The sequence below is a fragment of the Microcaecilia unicolor genome, chromosome 2 (assembly GCF_901765095.1).
Source record: "Microcaecilia unicolor chromosome 2, aMicUni1.1, whole genome shotgun sequence".
NCBI lineage: Eukaryota > Metazoa > Chordata > Amphibia > Gymnophiona > Siphonopidae > Microcaecilia > Microcaecilia unicolor.
Window position 1 is genome coordinate 548,711,009 of NC_044032.1, and position 19,188 is coordinate 548,730,196.

Consider the following 19,188-nt stretch of genomic DNA (forward strand, 5'->3'; position numbering starts at 1 on the left):
TCTGGTCCCTAGTTTCAGTAGCACAACATTATGCTAGGGGTCATGGCCTGGAGACAGGTATAAATGCCTTTTTCTTGACCTCTTTATAATAATATGGATCCCCCTATCAATATGTTAAGTGCACCTAAATCATTCCCTCACCTCTCCCCTAGCACACATCTTGCAAAACTATCACTATCAGGCTTATTTTTGAAAGAGAAGGGTGCCCATCTTTCGACACAAATCGGGAGATGGGCATCCTTCTCTCAGGTCTGCCAAATCAGCATACTCAAAAGCCAATTTTGGGCGTTGCCAACTGCTTCCCGTCGCGGGGACGACCAAAGTTCCCGGGGGCATGTTGGAAGCGTAGCGAAAGTGGGACTGGGGCATGCCTAACAGATGGGCGATCCTTGAGCGATAATGGAAAAAAGAAGTGTGTCCCTGACGAGCACTTGAGCGACTTTACTCGGTCCATTTTTTGCTACGACCAAGCCTCAAAAAGGTGCCTGAACTGACCAGATGATCACCGGAGGGAATCGGGGATGACCTCCCCTGACTCCCCCAGTGGTGACTAACCCCCTCCCACCCTGAAAAAACAACTTTAAAAACTTTTTTTGCCAGCCTCAAATATCATACTCAGGTCCATCGCAGCAGTATGCAGGTCCCTGGTGGGGGAGGTGTGTGTGTGTCAGTGGAGGCATAGCGATGTCCTGAACTGCCCCCGCCCCTCCCCACAAGGATGGCCAAATTTCAAGGAACTGGAGCAGAGTAGAGGAGTGGCCTAGTGGTTAGAGCACTGGCCTTGCACTCTGGAGATGGCTGGTTCAAATCCCACTGCTGCTACTTGTAATCCAAATAAATAAATAAAGGGGGTATCAGAGGCACAGCAAAGGCATGGACATCCTTCCCATAGAAACATCCATATTTTGGACATCCTCAACTGCAGTCGCAGGGACGGAGGCATAGCGAAGGCACCTAACACTTGGATGTCTTTCACCCATGCTCAAAAAAAAAAAAAAAAAAGATGTCCAAGACAAGCACCTGGACTTGTGTTTTTTAAAGGTTGTAGACGGCTATTATACACGCAGCTTGTCTGCGTGTATGAAGCCGTCTTTGGCATGCACAGAGCAGCCACGCATAACGCTTGGCTGCTCTGCACTGGCTTCCCCTCCTTAGGAAGGAAATCATGTGCAAATGAGCTAACTGCGAGCAGCTCATTTGCATTCGATTTCCTTTATGCATGCCCATTCCTTTCCAAATTGCCAAGTCCACTGCAGTGCCCCCTAGGGTGCCTGTTTGGTGTCCTGGCATGTCAGGGGGACCAGTTAACTACGGATGCTGGCTCCTCCCATGACCAAATGAGTTGGATTTGGTCATTTTTGAGATGGGCATCCTCGGTTTCCATTATCGCTGAAACCTGGGGACGACCATCTCTGAGGTCGACCTAAATGTTGAGATTTGGGCGTCCCTGACCGTATTATCAAAATGAAAGATGGTCGCCTATCTTGTTTCGATAATACGGGTTTCCCCGCCCCTTCGTGGGGATGTCCTGCGAGGATGCCTTAAGGACAACTTGGGTGCCCCATTCGATTATGCCCCTCTATGTGTAAATAACCCGTTTCTAAAATGGCATTTACATATGTATGCCAATCTATATGTGTAAACACTGCTATTTACACATGGGGATGTTCTTAGAATAACCACCTAAATCTGTTAATCCGTTCTTGAAAATTACAAATTGGAACTACAAGATTATCATTCTCTTGTTGATAGGAATGTAGATGTATTGTGCAAAACTGAATATCTGAGAGTTGAGACAATTAGCCATAATTTTCATACTTCTAACAGAATACTCCTTTCATAAAGGAACTACAGGCAGCATTCTAATATACTGTATTTATATAAATGTTTTCTAGTCTAGAAGCTATCCATTTCTGTACTATAACTATTCCTGTCCTATATTTCATGTAATTCATATTCTGAAAACTCTGGTACATCTTTTGATTCAGAAAGTATTTCTTCATCGGAAAAGTCTGACATATCTTTTGATATAGCAGGAGTTTCTTCATCATCTGAAAATTCTGGTATGTCTTTTGATAAAGCAACGATCTCATCGACATCTGAGAATTCCGGTACACTTTGTTTTGGTGAGACCCTGAGTAGCTCCATCAGATGGCTCTGATACATGTTTTGCCTCTATTGTACATGGTTTGTCTTCTGAAAGCTCTAGCATGGATAAAGATATGTCAGACATTTCTGATCTAATTCATATTCTCCTTGCTACCAACATGCAAGAAAATATCCTCCTCCCACCCCTTCCCCACTGTCTGTTGTTTCTTCTCCCTTTAAAACATTATGTTGCCTTGAGCAAGTAGAGTGACTCAGAAGAGCAGGCACTGAAGCAGCAAAACTTGATGGGAGGTAATACTTGTTATGAGACTTTCTTCACTAATGAACAATATTGTTTTCTGTTCAGGTCACTACTTTAATGATCAGTTGTTCTATGTCTCTAATGCACAATAATAAAACCCAGGGCTGAAAAAAAAAAGCTACGAGTAGTCTTGGCCCATTTTCAAACGTGATCAAAACTAAAGACATTAAAACTCAGTGCACTTCCAGCAGAGAATCACTATTCAATAACATATTTTAACTTCATAGTAATTATTATTTTATAGAATATCAGCTGTAAAGCATAATAGAAATCTTTCAGGAGGACACTGGTACAGCAGATATGTAAAAGCATTTCAGCAGATCAGTTTCCAGATTAATAATGCAATACTTGCAAGTTTGAAAGAGCTACTTACAATATATTAGCATCTGAATCAGAATAGGATAGATCATGCAGAGAAGATCAGGAAGAGAGGGCAAGGTGAATGAATGGAGGTAGACTAGACTAGAGGGGATGCAGGCAAGCCACAGGCAGTTTAAAGTCAAAGTGAAGCACATATTGAGGCCAAGATTTAGTAGGAATGGGCAGTAAAAGAATTTCATGTTTTGTTTTCATTATGGAATGAATCGCAAGAGCACACATTCTTTGCAAAAGAGTGCACATTATGGGGGAAATTCTATAAATAGCACTCAAAAATGTGCACCCCCCCCCCAAAAAAAGAAAGACACAAAACACTATTCTATAAAGGGTGTGTGCCCTTTATTGAATACTGCGTAGTGCAGATTCCCACACCTGCTGAAACCTGATGTAAATGCTGGTATCCCAGTTAGGCATGCGGAGGCAATATTATATAACTAAACGCACAACTTTTCAGAATGCCCTGACATGTCCTTGGCCATGCCCCCTGTTAAGTTACATACTAGTAGAGTTGCTGCCATGTCTTATAGAATAGCATGCAGCAGGATGTGCTCACAAATTTTAATGAGTGCCAATAAACTTCAATAATTGGTTGTTAGCACTCAATTATTGAGAGTTAATCTGTGGCTGTACCTTTGGTGCACGCACAAATTTGGGCACGCAAATCTGGGTGCCATAGATAAAATCCAAGGGTTTGTGAAAATGGGTGCACTCTTTTCTTCATAGTGCATACATGCGTGAGCCATCACACATGCATGAATTATTGAGAAAGAGTGTGAACACTTTAAGAAGAGTGCATCCTATTTAAACATGGGGTAATTCTCTTTAGATGAATTCTATAACAGCAGATGTGTGTGCAACTGTTATTGTACAGTACTTGCATAAGTCTGCATTTACATGCCTAACTTTAATCATGAGCTCTTTGTAATGAGCATGAGGATAAATCCCAGGATATTGAGTCATTCCTTAATAGACTGGGACCTATTATTGCCCAGGACAGGCACAGAACTCCTAAGCAGGAAGAAAACCTGGCATGTCCTCAGGAAGGCAGGTGCTCCACACCTGAAGTCCCTTCCTGGAAGGGAAGGTGTCAGTCCTTAGGACCGGGCTGGGATTCAGATCAATCCCAGTATCCTTCGCTCACCAAGCTGTATGCCATGGAAGGAAAGGAAGACTGAGGATGGGTGGGGCCAGGGCTGACTCTCTAGAAGATACTGACAAAGAAAGTGAGCTGGTGCAGATGGACTTCATTAAGGAAGGAGAGTGAGGAGGAGGAGGAGATGGAAATTCCTATAGAGTAAACTAACCTTCAGGTTAGCAGTTGAGACTCTGTGGGAATAATTCCTGAAACACAAACAGCCCAGTGGGTGGTATCAAATCAGCAGAATACCTGATATGGGGAGGAGGGGGGGGGGGGTGATGCTGACAACTGAGCTCTAGAAGCTATGCCCTGTAAAACAGTGTGTTCACAGCTACTGAGAATGCATGAAGTGTTATAAACTTCAATGTGAAAGTTATTGTTGTAGGGAATTTTAAACCCTACAGGGCTGATATTGAGACTGCAGGAGGGAGACCAGCTAACTTCCATGGTCAGTGATGAACCTGGAAATTCAATGCTGGGCCCATACCCGGCGACCAGCATTGAATATCCATTTTTTTTTGGCCACTAAAAACATAGCCCATTGGTTCCCAAACCTGGTCCTAGAGGCACCCCATCCAGTCAGGTTTCCAGGATATCCATGATGAATATTCATGAGAGAGATTTGCATGCAGTGTAGGCAGTACATGCAAATCTTTCTTATGAATATTCATTGTCGGTATCCTAAAAACTTGACTGGCTGGAATGCCTCCAGGACCAGGTTTGGGAACCACTGACACAGCCCATATTCATCAGCTGACCAGCTAAGTTATAGCGGTCAAAGATAGACCTGCTATTTACGTGGAACTATCTGGCCGCTTAACTTGCCAGTTAGCCAATGAATATTGGCGTTAGCCAGCTATGTTGCATGACATAGTCAATGACAAGTCTAGCCACTAAGCGGTAATATTCAGCCAAGATAGCCAGCTACCTCGTGTTAACATTAGCGCTTAGCTGCCTTAAGGCTATTTAACTGGCCATGAGCTGTTACTGGCTGGTTAAATAGTTTTAAGTCTTGGCTGGTACCTGTTTTCTTCTGAGTGAGCCTTTGTGCTGGATGATTGTTCTGAAGGGCTGTGCCAGATTGTGAGTTGGTGCTGAGTTGGTGTATATGAACTTTTTACTATTGTTTCAGGGTTTCTGCTCAGAGCCCCGTGCCAGTGTGTTAAGTCTTTTGAAAGTTTTTATTTCTAAAATCGAAGCTGCTGAGCTGCACCGCACTTGGCCAAGGAGGGAAAAGTGCTGAGGGCCCAGAAGCTTTTCTACATAAAAATAGGATTGTTTAACTTAATTTTAGCTCTGTAGGAGTGAGAGCTTTTATGTTTTTTGTGCTTTGATATTTTTGAACTCTTTAGCTGGAGAACTGAGAACACCAGACTGGATCAGGATCTGGCTGGATTTTTGTTGTAGTTGTTGTTGGTTTTCCCTCTTTTCAAATATAGGAGTTAAAGAGTGGCTAGAAAGGGGACCTGGAGTGTGCCACACCCCTGCAGAATGCTGTAACTTACACTAGCTCAATGGCTGGCATAAATGCTAGTATTCTATAATCCATGCACGTAACTGCCTGTCATGCCCCAACCTTCCCATGTCCTTCCCAGATCCACGCTACCTTGGAATTATGAGCTCTGAAAATTGAGCACGCAACTTATAGAATACCAACCAAGGACAGTTACATGTGTCACTGCTAATCAGTACTAATGTGCACTAATTATCACCAATTAGAGCCAATAATTGGGTGTTAAGGCTAATTAGCTAATTAATTCAGTAAATTACACACATACCCCTGGATTCTATATAGCACAATTTACGTTATGCTCACAAATACAGTCATATTATGTATTTGTGCATGCAACTTAATTAGTTAACAAGCCAATCAGTGCTGATAATTGCTAATTAACAAGCAATTGGCATTAATTAGCATTAATTATAATTTATACACAGAACTGTCTAAGCATATTCTATAATGTGCTGCATGTAAATTCTAAGTTGCATAGTTGAAAAGTGGGCATGGAATGGGTGAGTCATGGGTGTTTCTAAAATCTACCATCTACCTTTCCGGAAGCTGCTAAAGACTTACCTCTTCAAGCAAGCCTACACAAATGACCTGACTTAGTCCATCTGCGCTACCCGGATCAGACTATTTATTTTTGTTACATTTGTACCACACGCTTTCCCACTCATGGCAGGCTCAATGTGGCTTACATGGGGCAATGGAGGGTTAAGTGACTTGCCCAGAGTCACAAGGAGCTGCCTGTGCCTGAAGTGGAAATTGAACTCAGTTCCCCAGGACCAAAGTCCACCACCCTAACCACTAGACCACTCCTCCACTATGAAGACTGAACCTGAAATATGCTCCCTATTTAATCCTTTCTAACACATCCCTCTTCCTACCCCTCCCCATACATTCTCCCATACTTAACAACATGCTAATCCCAATATACACCCTCCCCCCCCCACTCCCCTACCTTTACCATCCTCCTTTCTTACCCATCTAAACTATCCACATCTAAACGACCACCTCTTTACTTACTATATTACAGCTGCATCCACTCTTTGTTACTTTGTGAACCTGATATACTATGTAAGCCACACTGAACCTGCTAGTGAGTGGGAAAGTGTGGGGTATAAACATTACAAACAAATAAATAACTAAATCTATGCACATTGTTAACGAATACATCCGGACCACACCTAATTTAGGCATTGGAATTTACACCAAGTTTTACTTGGTGTAACTGTCTGTGACTAAATTTAGTCACACAGACCAGTGCTCAGCATATTCTATATATTGTGCAGAAATTTAGGCTTATTCTATAAAGTACGCTAAATTACGGCATACTTTATAGAACGCACTTAGACAAAATTTATTTTGGCACCGATTTTTTAGGCGTGATATATAGAATCTACTCCATAATGGCTTTATTCTTTAGTCCAAGCATTGACATTATCTAGACTCAATTATTGTAATGTTTAAATCAGTTGCTCTAAAACTTTGGTTAAACGTTTACAGCTTGTTCAAAACATGGCTACCCAGCTGATATACTCTGCTGGAAGTTTTGACTCTGACTCTTTGCTATTCACTAAATTGCACTGGCTTTCTGTTTATGCTAGAGCACAGTACAAACTTTGTACCCTAATTTTTAAGATTATGTATGGTAATGCACCTTCATACTTAACTGACTGGGTTATATTTCTTTCCAAAGAACCTATGGGTAGAACCTGTAATCAAATGGTATTATGTTTCCCTTCAGCTAGGCAGATTACAAGGTGACATATTTGTGATTTTTCTTTATATTATCAAGCTGCCTCCATTTGGCACTCCTTGCCTCTGCAGATTTGCGTTTTGCCAAGTTATTTAATCTTCTGAAAGGCACTCAAAACTCACCTATTATGTGAATACCTATAACTTAATTACTGGGTTGTAGGTGTGGTCTGTCTGTAGTTCCCAGCAGGGGCGTATCTGCGTGGGGCCTCAGGGGCCTGGGCCCCCGCAGATTTCGCCCTGGACCCCCCTACCGCTGCCAACCCTCCCCCTCCGTTGCTCGCCTACCTTCGCTGGCGGGGGACCCCAACCCCCGCCAGCCGAGGTCCGCGTCCTCCTGCCGCTGCCGGCTGCCTTTGGTCCTTTAATTCTTCCATTGAAGCAGTGGCGCCGACGAAAGTTTCTTTTGAGTCTGACGTCGCTGCACGTTGTACGTGCAGGACGTCAGACTCAGAAATTGTTTCTGAGTCTGACGTCCTGCACGTACAACGTGCAACGTGCAGCGACGTCAGATTCAAAAGAAACTTTTTCGTCGGCGCCAGCTTCAATGGAAGAATGAAAGGACCAAAGGCAGCCGGCAGCGGCAGGAGGACGCGGACCTCGGCTGGCGGGGGTTGGGGTCCCCCGCCAGCGAAGGTAGGCGAGCAACGGAGGGGGAGGGTTAGCAATGGCAGCGGCTGGGGGGAGGGGGATCGGCAATGGCGGCGGCGGCGGCGGCGGCGGCGGCGGCGGGGGGGGGGCTATAATGTGCCCCCCCTCTCTGGCCCTGGCCCCCCCTACCGCCGCAGTTCAGATACGCCCCTGGTTCCCAGACTACTTTTTGGCTATTTTGGTTTTGTGATCTAAATCAAACTGATTTGGGGGCCTTTTACTAAGCTGCGTAGGCACCTTACATGCACCCAACACGTGCCAATTTGGAACTACCCCCAGCTACCGCATGGCCCGGGTTGAAATTTCATTTTATACATGCGTCCACTACGGGCGCCGGAAAATATATTTTATTTTGTGGCGCGCGGCACTAACCGGGTGGTAGTCGACATTGTACGTGTGTAAACGATTACCACCCAGTTAATGCATGAGACCTTACCGCTAATGAATAGGTGGTAGTAAGGTCAAAAAAAGGCATTTTTTACAGACGCGCTGAAAAAAGGATCTGCACGCGTCCAAAACATGCGCCTACACTTGCAAAGGCCATTTTTCAGTGTACCTTAGTAAAAGTACCCCTTTGGTATTTGCGGAATTAAAAAATTGTGGAACAATACAATTTTGCATGCAAGTCACAAATTGGGATGCACAACTTTTGAGAATTAGGTGGACAGTACATACTCTTTAAGAAGAGAGTACACTGTTATCAGCAAATGACATTTCTTCGCAAATGACAGCCCATCCTTAATATTCAGCAGCATGATCTGGAGGAAAGTTAATCATATAAGTTTTCAAGTTCATTATATCTGGATATTCAGCAGCACTTAGATACAATTAAATGCCACTAAATATAATTGGATAAAGTTAACTAGGAAAAAGGGGCCTGGTTAATATTAGAATCCTCATTGGTCCAAAATCATTGAGTCCATCTTTAATTTTTATAGTAGCTTTATTAATGTTATTTTTCTTAAAATTTCTTCTTAAAAATAATCCTGATGGTTAATTTGAGAGACCTTATAACTAAAGGGGTCAATGTTCAGATTATGGGAGTTAGATAGGCTAATTCCTGTGGTCAGTGCTGAGCCTGGATATTCAATGTTGGGTCATTTCTGGTGACTGGCATTGAATATCCACTGTACTTTTGGCCGGTTTAAAGATAATGGCTACATCGATATTCAGACATAGCCAGTTTTCTTTGAACCGGTCAAAGATATCCCATGTTTTCACGTGACCAAATATGGCAGCTAAACTGGCTTTAAAAATCAGCGAATAGCTGGGTATATCGGGCAGTATAACTGGTGATCTGTTAGCTGCTAACCAGGGATATTAAGTGGGGGATAGCCGGTTATCTCCCACTGAATACTGGCAGACAGCCGGTTTAGCACTATTTAACCAGTCAGCAGCTGTTCTGGCCAGTTAAATATTGCTGAATATTGGGGGCGGGGGGGGGGGGGGGGTAAGTTTCTTGAATTAACCATTGAGATTGTTTTTAGGAAGAAATGTTAAGAAAAATAACACTAATAAAATCACTATGAAAATATATAACAAATTAAAGATGGTCTCAATGATTTTAGACTGATGAGGAATCTTGGTGTCTGGCTACAGGAGTACTTTCTACCTCTACTTCACCAGGGTGATGCTCTCCTTCTAGGAGACCTCCTTCCTCCAAGGTAGCACAGGGGCTACCAGACTGGAGGTGGGATTTCTCTACAACATCCCTGTAGGTTTCCTCTATGTACCTCTCCGTCTCCCTCAGCTCCACCAAGTCTGCTACTCTAGCCTCAAGAGAACGGACATATTCTCTGAGAGCTAGGAGCTCTTTGCATCAGACACACACATATGACATCTCACCAACTGGGAGATAATCATACATGTGACACTCAATGCAAAAGACTGGATAGCACCCCTCTCACTGCTGGACTACTGACTCCACTTTAGTGTTTTTGAGTTTTTCAATAATTTAAAACTTGCTACAGTATTAAGGATATTAGCCTAATATAAAAGTGTATTTTAGTTTATATAGTATATTGTATGATTTATTTAGTGTTTCCTTCTTAGATGGTAATGAAATGTATTTAAAACTCTGTAAGAGCAGTCCTTCCTTGTTACCCTAATTACAATAACTGACTATAAATGAAGAGTTGTCCTAGGGGTGGGCGGGAAGACTAAACTAGATCCTGCAGTGCCTGCTAGATTCTATATGTTAATGCTGTGGTACAAAGTTTTTAAAACTAAGTGGAAAAGACTATGGAGATTAGTTGATAAAATTTGCTTTTTATATTTTATTTTGCCTAACACTAACCTACAATTCCTCCTTTAAACCCCAATCTTTAAGTTCCCAAAGCACAAAGCAAAATAGCATTCACTTACCAGAGAAATGTCCTTTTCTCTGAACTTCTCAGAAAGGCAGGTCTTAAAACATTTTAGCTTTCATCTGCATCTGGAGACTAAAGACTGGGAGTTCAGTGGCTACTGCAACTTTAAGAAAATCTCCCATCTTCTGTCATCTGCTGTGTTTTATTATTATTACTTTAAACACAACCCCCCCCCCCCCCCCCCCCACCACCTGTTTACTAAAGCTTAGCTCGAGTTATCTGCAGCAGGGCCCATTTTATTTCTATGGGCCCTGCTGTAGATAGCCTGAGCTAAGCTTTAGTAAACAACCCCCATACCTTTTGCACCTTTTACTTTTTTTCTGGAGAAACTACTCTTTATTTTATTGTAAACTGCTTTGATGCTTTGGGAATATATTAAGTACCGAAATAAACATAAATGTATAGCTGTCCTTAATGTACTCATTCAAGTTTTGTTTTACTGTTTAGGAATATTTTAAACCCAACACCTGAACAGTTAGGTTCAGTTGAAATTCAGCTAAACAAAAACTGGGTAAAAATACAATGTTTTTGTACATTTGTTTGTTTACTATAATGTGCATTCTGTGTGATCCTTTTACAAAGATGCGGTAAGCACAAACACATGCTTAACAGAGAGCATGCCCAGGCATCCCACTGCGGTAGTTTTGGGATGGAGCATGCTGTCCACATGCTAAAAAATATAATTTATTTTTTAGCTCTGTGGTGAGTCTGGGCAGACAGTAGATACGCTCTGTGCTAATCAGTCAGCACAGCTACATTGCTGTGTGCTAACCGATTAGCATGTGGTTAGCGTGTGAGCCCTTAATGCCTACAAAATAAATGGCAGTAGAGGTTCACACACTAATGACCATGCACCAATGGGGAAAATTAGCACTTGGCCATTAATAGAGAAAATATAAATTCTGCCATTTTAGCCCTGTAGTAAAAACTGCCTTAGTGTGCGGGACTGATGCATGTAAGGATGTACTAAGGCCACTTTTTACCACAGTTTGGTAAAAGAGTCCCTGTGGACCTTATTCTATAAAGGTTATTCTCCTAAATGTACTCCTAAAATTTATGTTCCTAAATTATGAGCATAATCTACACTCCAAAAAAGATTATGCTTGAATTTAGGAGCATAAATTTAGAAGCATAAATTTTAAGAGCGTAAGACCCTACATATTTTATGAAAATAAATGAAATCTCAATAAAGAATAATCTGTTGCTAAGCCAGGACACTGAATATGCACTTTTAGGGGGCCTTTTACTAACAAAATAAAATGGGGCTGTGGCAGATTACATGCATTAAATGTGAGTAAAAGACCTCTCTGCCTTAGTGTCACTATATTTTTAAATAATATCATAAAGAAATAACTAAAGAGATAAGTCAGCAAAGATTTCTCTTCTTGAAAATCACTCTCTCTGTGTCACTAGGTTCTCTGCATGCTGCAACTCTTCATCAAGGGGAAAGGATAAACTAACCACGTCACTATCCTTACAAATGTAAAGGAAATACATTTCTGTTTGAAAGAAAAGAGTTTCCTTGATTCATTCTTGTGTAAAAAATGAACACTTGAAGTCAATGGTTTTTGAGATTATTTATACCCCTCAACATTTTTCCCTTAATTTTTATGTTGAGAGATGTAAAGGTATTATATCCTTGAAAATATAAAGTCAAAGGGGCATTTGTTTTAACCAAACAGAGGTAAAAGGTGGCCCGTGGTTGTGTCGGCACGCGGGATTGTCGCATGCCGAGGCCACCTTTTACCAGTGTGGTAATGCGGTGAGGACTCCGACACTAGAAAATAAAAATAAAATGTCCTAGCTTCAGAAACAGTACGCATGTGAAGTCGGAACTACCGCCGGTCTCCTAAGCAAACCCAGAGGTAGAGCCAATTTCCCTCATGCAAACCCAGCGGTAGCCCAACTGCTGGGTAGTAAAAAGGCCCCAAAATGAATCAAACCAGAGGACTGCAATTACTTGGAGACATAGCTGATATATATTACTGATACAAGACCACCACTTCTGACATAACAGCTATTAGAAACATAGAAACATGATGGGAGATAAGGGCCAAAAGGCCAATTCAATCTGCCCTTCCTCAGCAATTACTAATTCTTCCTTTTCCCAAGGGATCCCACATGCCTGTCCCATGCTTTCTTAAATTCTATCATACAGTCCTCATCTTCATGACCTCCACCGGGAGGCCATTCCACGCGTCCATCACCCTTTCCGTGAAAGAGTATTTCCTTAGATTCCTCCTAAGCCTATTTCCTCTTATCTTCATCCTATGCCCTCTCATTCCAGAGTTTTCCTTCATTTGAAAAAGGCTCACCTCCTGTACATTAATGCCACTGAGGCAGTGGCGTAGCCACAGGTGGGCCTGGGTGGGTCAGGACCCCCCCCCCCCCCACTTAGGGCTCAAGCCCACCCAACAGTAGCACATATTTAGCGGTAGCTGATGGGGATCCCATGCTCTGCCAGCTGAAGACAACCCCCTGATGGTAACGAAAATGCTACTCTCCATGATACTGGCACCTGCTCATGCTCAGTTTTCAGTGCACTCCTGCTGCAGACTTCCAAGGTGGAAAGAAGTGTTTTCCCACCAGCTGAGATATTTTTTTGGTGCCCATCCACTTCTTGCCTAGGCCCACCCAAAATCTGTTGTCTGGCTACGTCCCTGCTGAGGTATTTAAACGTCTCTATTATATCCCCTCTCTTCCAGCATATACATATTGAGATTTGTAAGCCTGTCCCTATACAATTTTTGGCAGAGACCTCTTACCAATTTTGTAGCTGCCCTCTGGACCAACTCCATCCTGTTTATATCTTTCTGTAGGTGCGGTCTCCAGAATTGCATGCAGTGCTCCAAATGGGGTCTCACCAGGGGCACTATCACCTCTTTTTTCCCTGCTGGAGCTAAACTAAAAATACCAAAATATACTGACAAAGGGCATATGCTTATTTTTTCTGGAATATGGTATCTTAGAATTAGGTCACATGCAACAGCCCTAGTTGCTGCTTCCTGATGGAATCCTAGTGCAGGTACAGCATCATTTCTGATGCACAGCACCAGGTTGCTAAGCAACAGCCCTTGAACAGAACTCCTTCTATCAGTTCCAAAGCACTGAATACAAACATTTACACAAGGGACTAGTGGACTTTGTTTTCTTCTGTTTTACTTTTAATTGACCGAGACAACCCATTTTCTCAGGTTTTTTTATTTGTGGAAACCATCTCAGTTCTGAAATAGTAGTTTCTGACTGTGGGCATTTTGTCATATTGCCAGTGACATTTCAGAACCTCTGAGTGCTATAAGCTTACCAATGCCTTCTCTGCCTAATATTTCATTTATAGTAACAAGACTGATATTGACCTAGGGTTTCAGTAAAAATTTTAAACAGTGAAAAGGGATTTATGGGTTCAGAAGGACAAGTGCTGAGCTAATTAAGGTTAGAGTGAATACGGTGTGTATCTGAAGAAAGCAAGTGAATAGATTCAGTAGTTCAGTAACAAAGTCAGCTTGCTATTTACTAGCTGCATTGCCTATTCTGTTTATAATACATATGAGGGATGCCCTCTTATCGTAGGGGGCACATACTTTAAGTGGTTAGGTATGCACCCACTTTGCAGTATTTCAATCATTTCTGTTTGGGATTTGTAACTATATGGGTAAATGATTGCTTACAGAATATCAACTAGTTGAAAAATATGTGCATTGACTATATGGTGTGCACTTTGCTGGTGGAGGTCTGCTAGTGCGTACAAGTACATGCATATATTATAAAATGCTATATTTTAACAGCACACATGACAAATATTGCCCCTTAGTGTTTTATAAAGAAAAATAGGCATCTACCTTTTTTTTTTGTTTTGTTTTTTGGAGGCAGATTTTTACTCTCTCATTCTAGACACCCAGTTCTAACATTAATCTCTGTGTGTCTATTCAAAGATTTTCCCCCTCCCCCCACGGGAATGAAATGGGAATGGTCTTTGCTGGAAAGCAGAGCCCTTTGGTGACGCAAAACCACACGAATCAACAGCTGCAGCACAATTACGTGAAAATGGCTCTAAAGAAAGTCAGGAGAAAGGCTGCCAGCTTGACTATTACTGAGAAAAACGGTCGGTGCTTAGGACAGCCCAACTACTAGGATTATCTGCTTGTCTTCGTGGCTGCTTTATTAACTCCTCACGCTCATAAGAACAGTTAACATAGTCTACTAAAAATATCTCAATGCAACCACTGAAAAGCAGCTATGGGAATGAGTTAATTCATTTCATCTACTGTAAAATTCTGACCATACAGGGGCATGTTTATGAGCGAGTGGGCATATGTACGCATATTTACTTGTGCTAAGAATAGATAGATAGCCTTCCAGCTACCTATATAGCTATAGGCACACAACACGAACACATATATCATCAACCTGTAGGTGTGTCACGTGTTAACCGAACACAGACTTCTGGAAAGCAGAAAAGTACTTCTAAGAAAGCCACTACACCAGAGCATTTATTTAACTACGGAACATTATTTATTTCTATCAGGTAAATGAAGACCCTAAAAAAGAAGTTGTGAAATCCCGCACTCACGCATAGAATTTAAACAGATAGCTTTTTTTTCCCTTCTTTTTTATGCATGCCATGCTCATGCTGTAGGGTAACGCAGCTACTTAAATCACAAAGACAGACTGACTGACAGAAAGACAGGACCACTGCACATTGCACACGGTATTTGGTCGCTTCAAATCATACCCCCAAATCCGGGACGCAGCCTGTTGTCATAACCATCCAGCAGACTGTCCAGAATGCGTGTGAAATTTTCTGGATATAATTTTTCATCCTTTCTGGTCTCTCCCGAGGAATCGGCTATACTGCAAAAATAAGGCAAGAGAAGCAATTGAATGAAAAACAAGCGGAAAGTCAGGGTGGCTCGCCTGCAGCAGATTAGGAATCGCACAGCAAGAATTTAGTACAACGCAGGCAGCAATCACTGGACATCTCTGAAACAATAATAATCATTTAAAAAGGTGACTCTGGACGGCTGGGTTCTTTTTGTTTTGAGTAGTACTCACCAAGCCGTCAAGCAAAGAAAGGTGAGAGTGGCAGTAGCACTGGAGGACATAGCGATCACTGGTTCCTTCTTGGTAGAAACCATCTTTGCATGCCATACTTTAAGCCTGTTCACGTTTCTTGTGGCTAAATGCCTTGTCCAGAGAGATCACACACGCCAAGGAGAAACATAGAGATCAGAGACAGATAGAGACACACGCCAGAAAAGTGAAGGGGCGGGCCCTTAGATGCGGAATCAACTTAAAACGGTTATCTTCTTTAGTATTGTTTTCCCTTTCATTCCTTATTTTGCACATGCCTGGTATGCAAGTTTGCCAAGCCCTTTAACTTCATAGGGGGAAACAGGCTTCCCCCCTCCCCGCCCACTTCTTTTAACCCTCCTCTTCCAATTCCTTTGCAGACTTGATAAAGTCGTCGATCATAAATGGTTGGGGGGGGGGGGGTAGGTTTCAAACCATTCTCATTTGTGGGGGGTGTTAATGAAGGAAGTTAATGAAGAAAGTTAATCGCATGCTAGAGATACATTAAAAAAATAGCTTTTAATTTGCTTCACCACCATAATGTTCTTTCCACGAAATTGCAGGTGGTATGTGTGTGTGTATGTGGGGGGGGGGGGGGGGGGGGGGGGGCTGAAAGGGATCCTATTGAAGGGCTACGTACACGCATAAATTGGTCTCCAGGGAAACACTAGGAAGCTCTTGGCAAGGATATTGATATTCAAATAAGTTTATGAGCATGAACAATCTACATGTATTGCCTAAAGCAATACATAAAGTAATTAAAAATGAAGAATAATTTACAAAACAGTAATAATAACAGGTAAAAAATAAATACAGGGTACAGAGAGGACAGGTACAAGACTAATTCTCAAGTTTTGGTGGGGGTCCCTGGTCTGATTAAATATCTGGCCTAGAAAGCAGCTGAATTTTTTGTTCTGGCTGCTGTTTCTCCTATTTCCTGCAGGAATATACACAGTTTTTCCTGCTTATTCTTTTGTTGGAAGTTTTTGGTTTTCTTCAACATTAGGAGATATGCATTTCTGCTATCTTTGCAGGAGGAAATTCGATTCTGTTTCTTTTTTTCTCCAGGGTTACATTGTACAAAGTCTGGTTTCTTGCAGTTTCCAATTCAGATTTGTCTGCAATCACACAGTGGTTATGACTGCATCTGTGACCAAGATGAAGTATTCTGCTAATATATGGTTTTCATATATGGATCTGTAGCAGTAGCTTGTTCTGTTTTCTAGGGCCCTGATGCTCAAAGCTCTGGTGCTACAATGAACAGTGCCCACCCCATACTGTAGGAACAGGGCAGAAAAATAGCCCTCCAATGCTCAAAGCTAATTATTTTCAAATTATATGCCTGACACATGCATTTAAGAGTTTTGTGGTAAGTATAGTCAGGGCTTTTTTTGAGGGGGTACTTGGGGGTACTGGGTATCGGCACCTTTTTCATTGTCTGCTAAAATTGACCCATGTACCTATACTTTTTAATGAAAGAGCTCAGGCTCTACACACTAATTCTGCCTTGCCATAGATTCTATGACTGGTTGCAGGGGGCCTGGCTATTATGGGGTGGGTCCCTCAGTGATCACCCCACTCCTGAAGGGTGGCAAAGCATTTGAGTACCGGCACCTTCTTTGCTAGAAAAAAAATGCACTGAGTATAGCTCTTGTGCACATGCCAAGGCAAACCTGAAAATGAAGCACACATCAGCACCATTATTCTGCACCTTTAAATATAAGCTTTTCAAAATTTTTTTTTCACTTGAAAGGCTTATATTTAAGGACATGCACAAATATGTGCCTTCACTTTGGGGTTTGCTTGGACTCGCATACATTTGTTTCTCAGTACCAGCGCTTAGAGGCTTGCACTGGCTTCCTTCCACTTCCAAAAGAAATCAAAATGGGCAGATGTCAAACTGAAAATCAAAATAGATGCGCTGTTCAGACCCTCTAATAACAGCTCCAAGCTGGTGGTAGGGTTCCAGCAATTAGAGCAGGGTTTGTTTGTGCGCTGATCTCTGAGCATTGGAAGGATATAAAAATGACCTCATTAACATTGCTTTGACTATATTTAAATGCAATTTATAGCCATCTACTACTACTACTACTACTACTACTACTACTTGACATTTCTAAAGCGCTACACACGTTTCCTGCACTAAAGCCCTGTGAGAATTCTGCACAGATTAACACCAGTGTTAGTCCTGTGCTAATCAGCTCTAACACCAGCATTAGGTTCTAAGCATTGGGGCCTTGGAATGTATTTTGGTTTTTTACTTTAAAAGAATTGTTTCTGATTTTTGAATGTTTTGTTTCACTCATGCTTGTTAAATGCATCTGTTGATACCAATATGATTTGCATGAACTCTTTCAAATACCTTTTTCTTGTTTCCAGCTGGAACATGCGGTCATTGTCCTTTGTAAATCAGACCCTGTTCAGTAGTCAAATCATAAATTATGAAAATGGTTAATGTCCGGTGACAAAAAACAACCACAGCAATGGAGAAAACTGGATCCGATATGAGAAGAGAAGGGAGTAGCATGATCAACAGGACACTTCCAAGCAAAACCAAGGAGACGAGAGATGGCAAAATATTCTTTAATAGTAGATAAGACTCAACACGGCACCGTGTTTCAGCAAACACCGCCTGCCTCAGGAGTCTATGTATGATGACCATTTGTAGATGCAGCCAAATGAGCAAGCAAACCAAATCAAGTCTTTAAAAGGACTATTGAATGGTAAATATGCAGTTAGCGTTACTAAAAGAATCAACAAAGCCAAAATATCTGTGTCGAGTCTTATCTACTATTAAAGAATATGTTGCCATCTCTCATTTCCTTGGTTTTGCTTGGAAGTGTCGTGTTGATCACGCTAATCTCCGGTGACAGCATCTCATCAGTACTGGGCCATCCTCTCCGGAATTGTTGTTTCATGACCTGGTAGATCTCATAGTTTCTCCAGTTCAACAAATAGTGTATATTTTTTCAGATGCTTCTACCAGTGCTATCTCTGGGTAAGACACATGATCAGTTAGTAAGGCCAACTCTTTCATAGGAATCATAAGTACATAAGTATTGCCATACTGGGAAAAACCAAAGGTCCATCAAGCCCAGCATCCTGTTTCCAACAGTGGCCAATCCAGGTCACAAATACCTGGCAAGATCACAAAAAAGTACAAAACATTTTATACTGCTTATCCCAGAAATAGTGGATTTTCCCCAAGTCCATTTAATAATGGCCTGTGGACTTTTCCTTTAGGAAGCCGGCAAAACCTTTTTTAAACTCTGCTAAGCTAACCGCCTTTACCACATTCTCTGGCAACGAATTCCAGAGTTTAATTACACGTTGAGTGAAGAAAAAGTTTCTCCGATTCGTTTTAAATTTAGTACATTGTAGCTTCATCACATGCCCCCTAGTCCTAGTATTTTTGGAAAGTGTGAACAGACGCTTCACATCTACCCGTTCAACTCCACTCATTATTTTATAGACCTCTATCATATCTCCCTTCAGCCGCCTTTTCTCCAAGCTGAAGAGCCCTAGCCGCTTTAGCCTTTCCTCATAGGGACGTTGTCCCATCCCCTTTATCATTTTTGTCACCCTTCTCTGTACCTTTTCTAATTCCACTATTTCTTTTTTCAGATGTGGCGACCAGAATTGAATACAATATTCAAGGTGCGGTTGCACCATGGAGCGATACAAAGGCATTATAACATCCTCATTTTTGTTTTTCATTCCTTTCCTAATAATACCTAACATTCTATTTGCTTTCTTAGCCCCAGCAGTACACTGAGCAGAAGGTTTCAACGTATCATCAACGACGACACCTAGATGCCTTTCTTGGTCTGTGACTCCTAACGTGGAACCTTGCATGATGTAGCTATAATTCGGGTTCCTCTTTCCCACATGCATCACTTTGCACTTGCTCACA

At 41.9% G+C, this 19,188-nt stretch overlaps 1 protein-coding gene across 1 annotated transcript in view; it reads right to left on the reverse strand.

Annotated features, from left to right (window-relative positions):
* Nucleotides 1–15,542, reverse strand: part of GABRA4 (gamma-aminobutyric acid type A receptor alpha4 subunit) — a 237,984-nt gene extending 222,442 nt beyond the window's left edge. Inside the window, exons 1-2 of the mRNA XM_030191346.1 lie at nucleotides 15,258–15,542; nucleotides 14,938–15,056 (exon numbers count right to left, since the gene is read on the reverse strand). Of these exons, the coding sequence (XP_030047206.1) occupies nucleotides 14,938–15,056; nucleotides 15,258–15,340 (202 nt within the window). The 5' untranslated portion in view covers nucleotides 15,341–15,542. The remainder of the gene's footprint in view (nucleotides 1–14,937; nucleotides 15,057–15,257) is intronic.
* Between the last annotated feature and the right edge of the window lie 3,646 nt (nucleotides 15,543–19,188).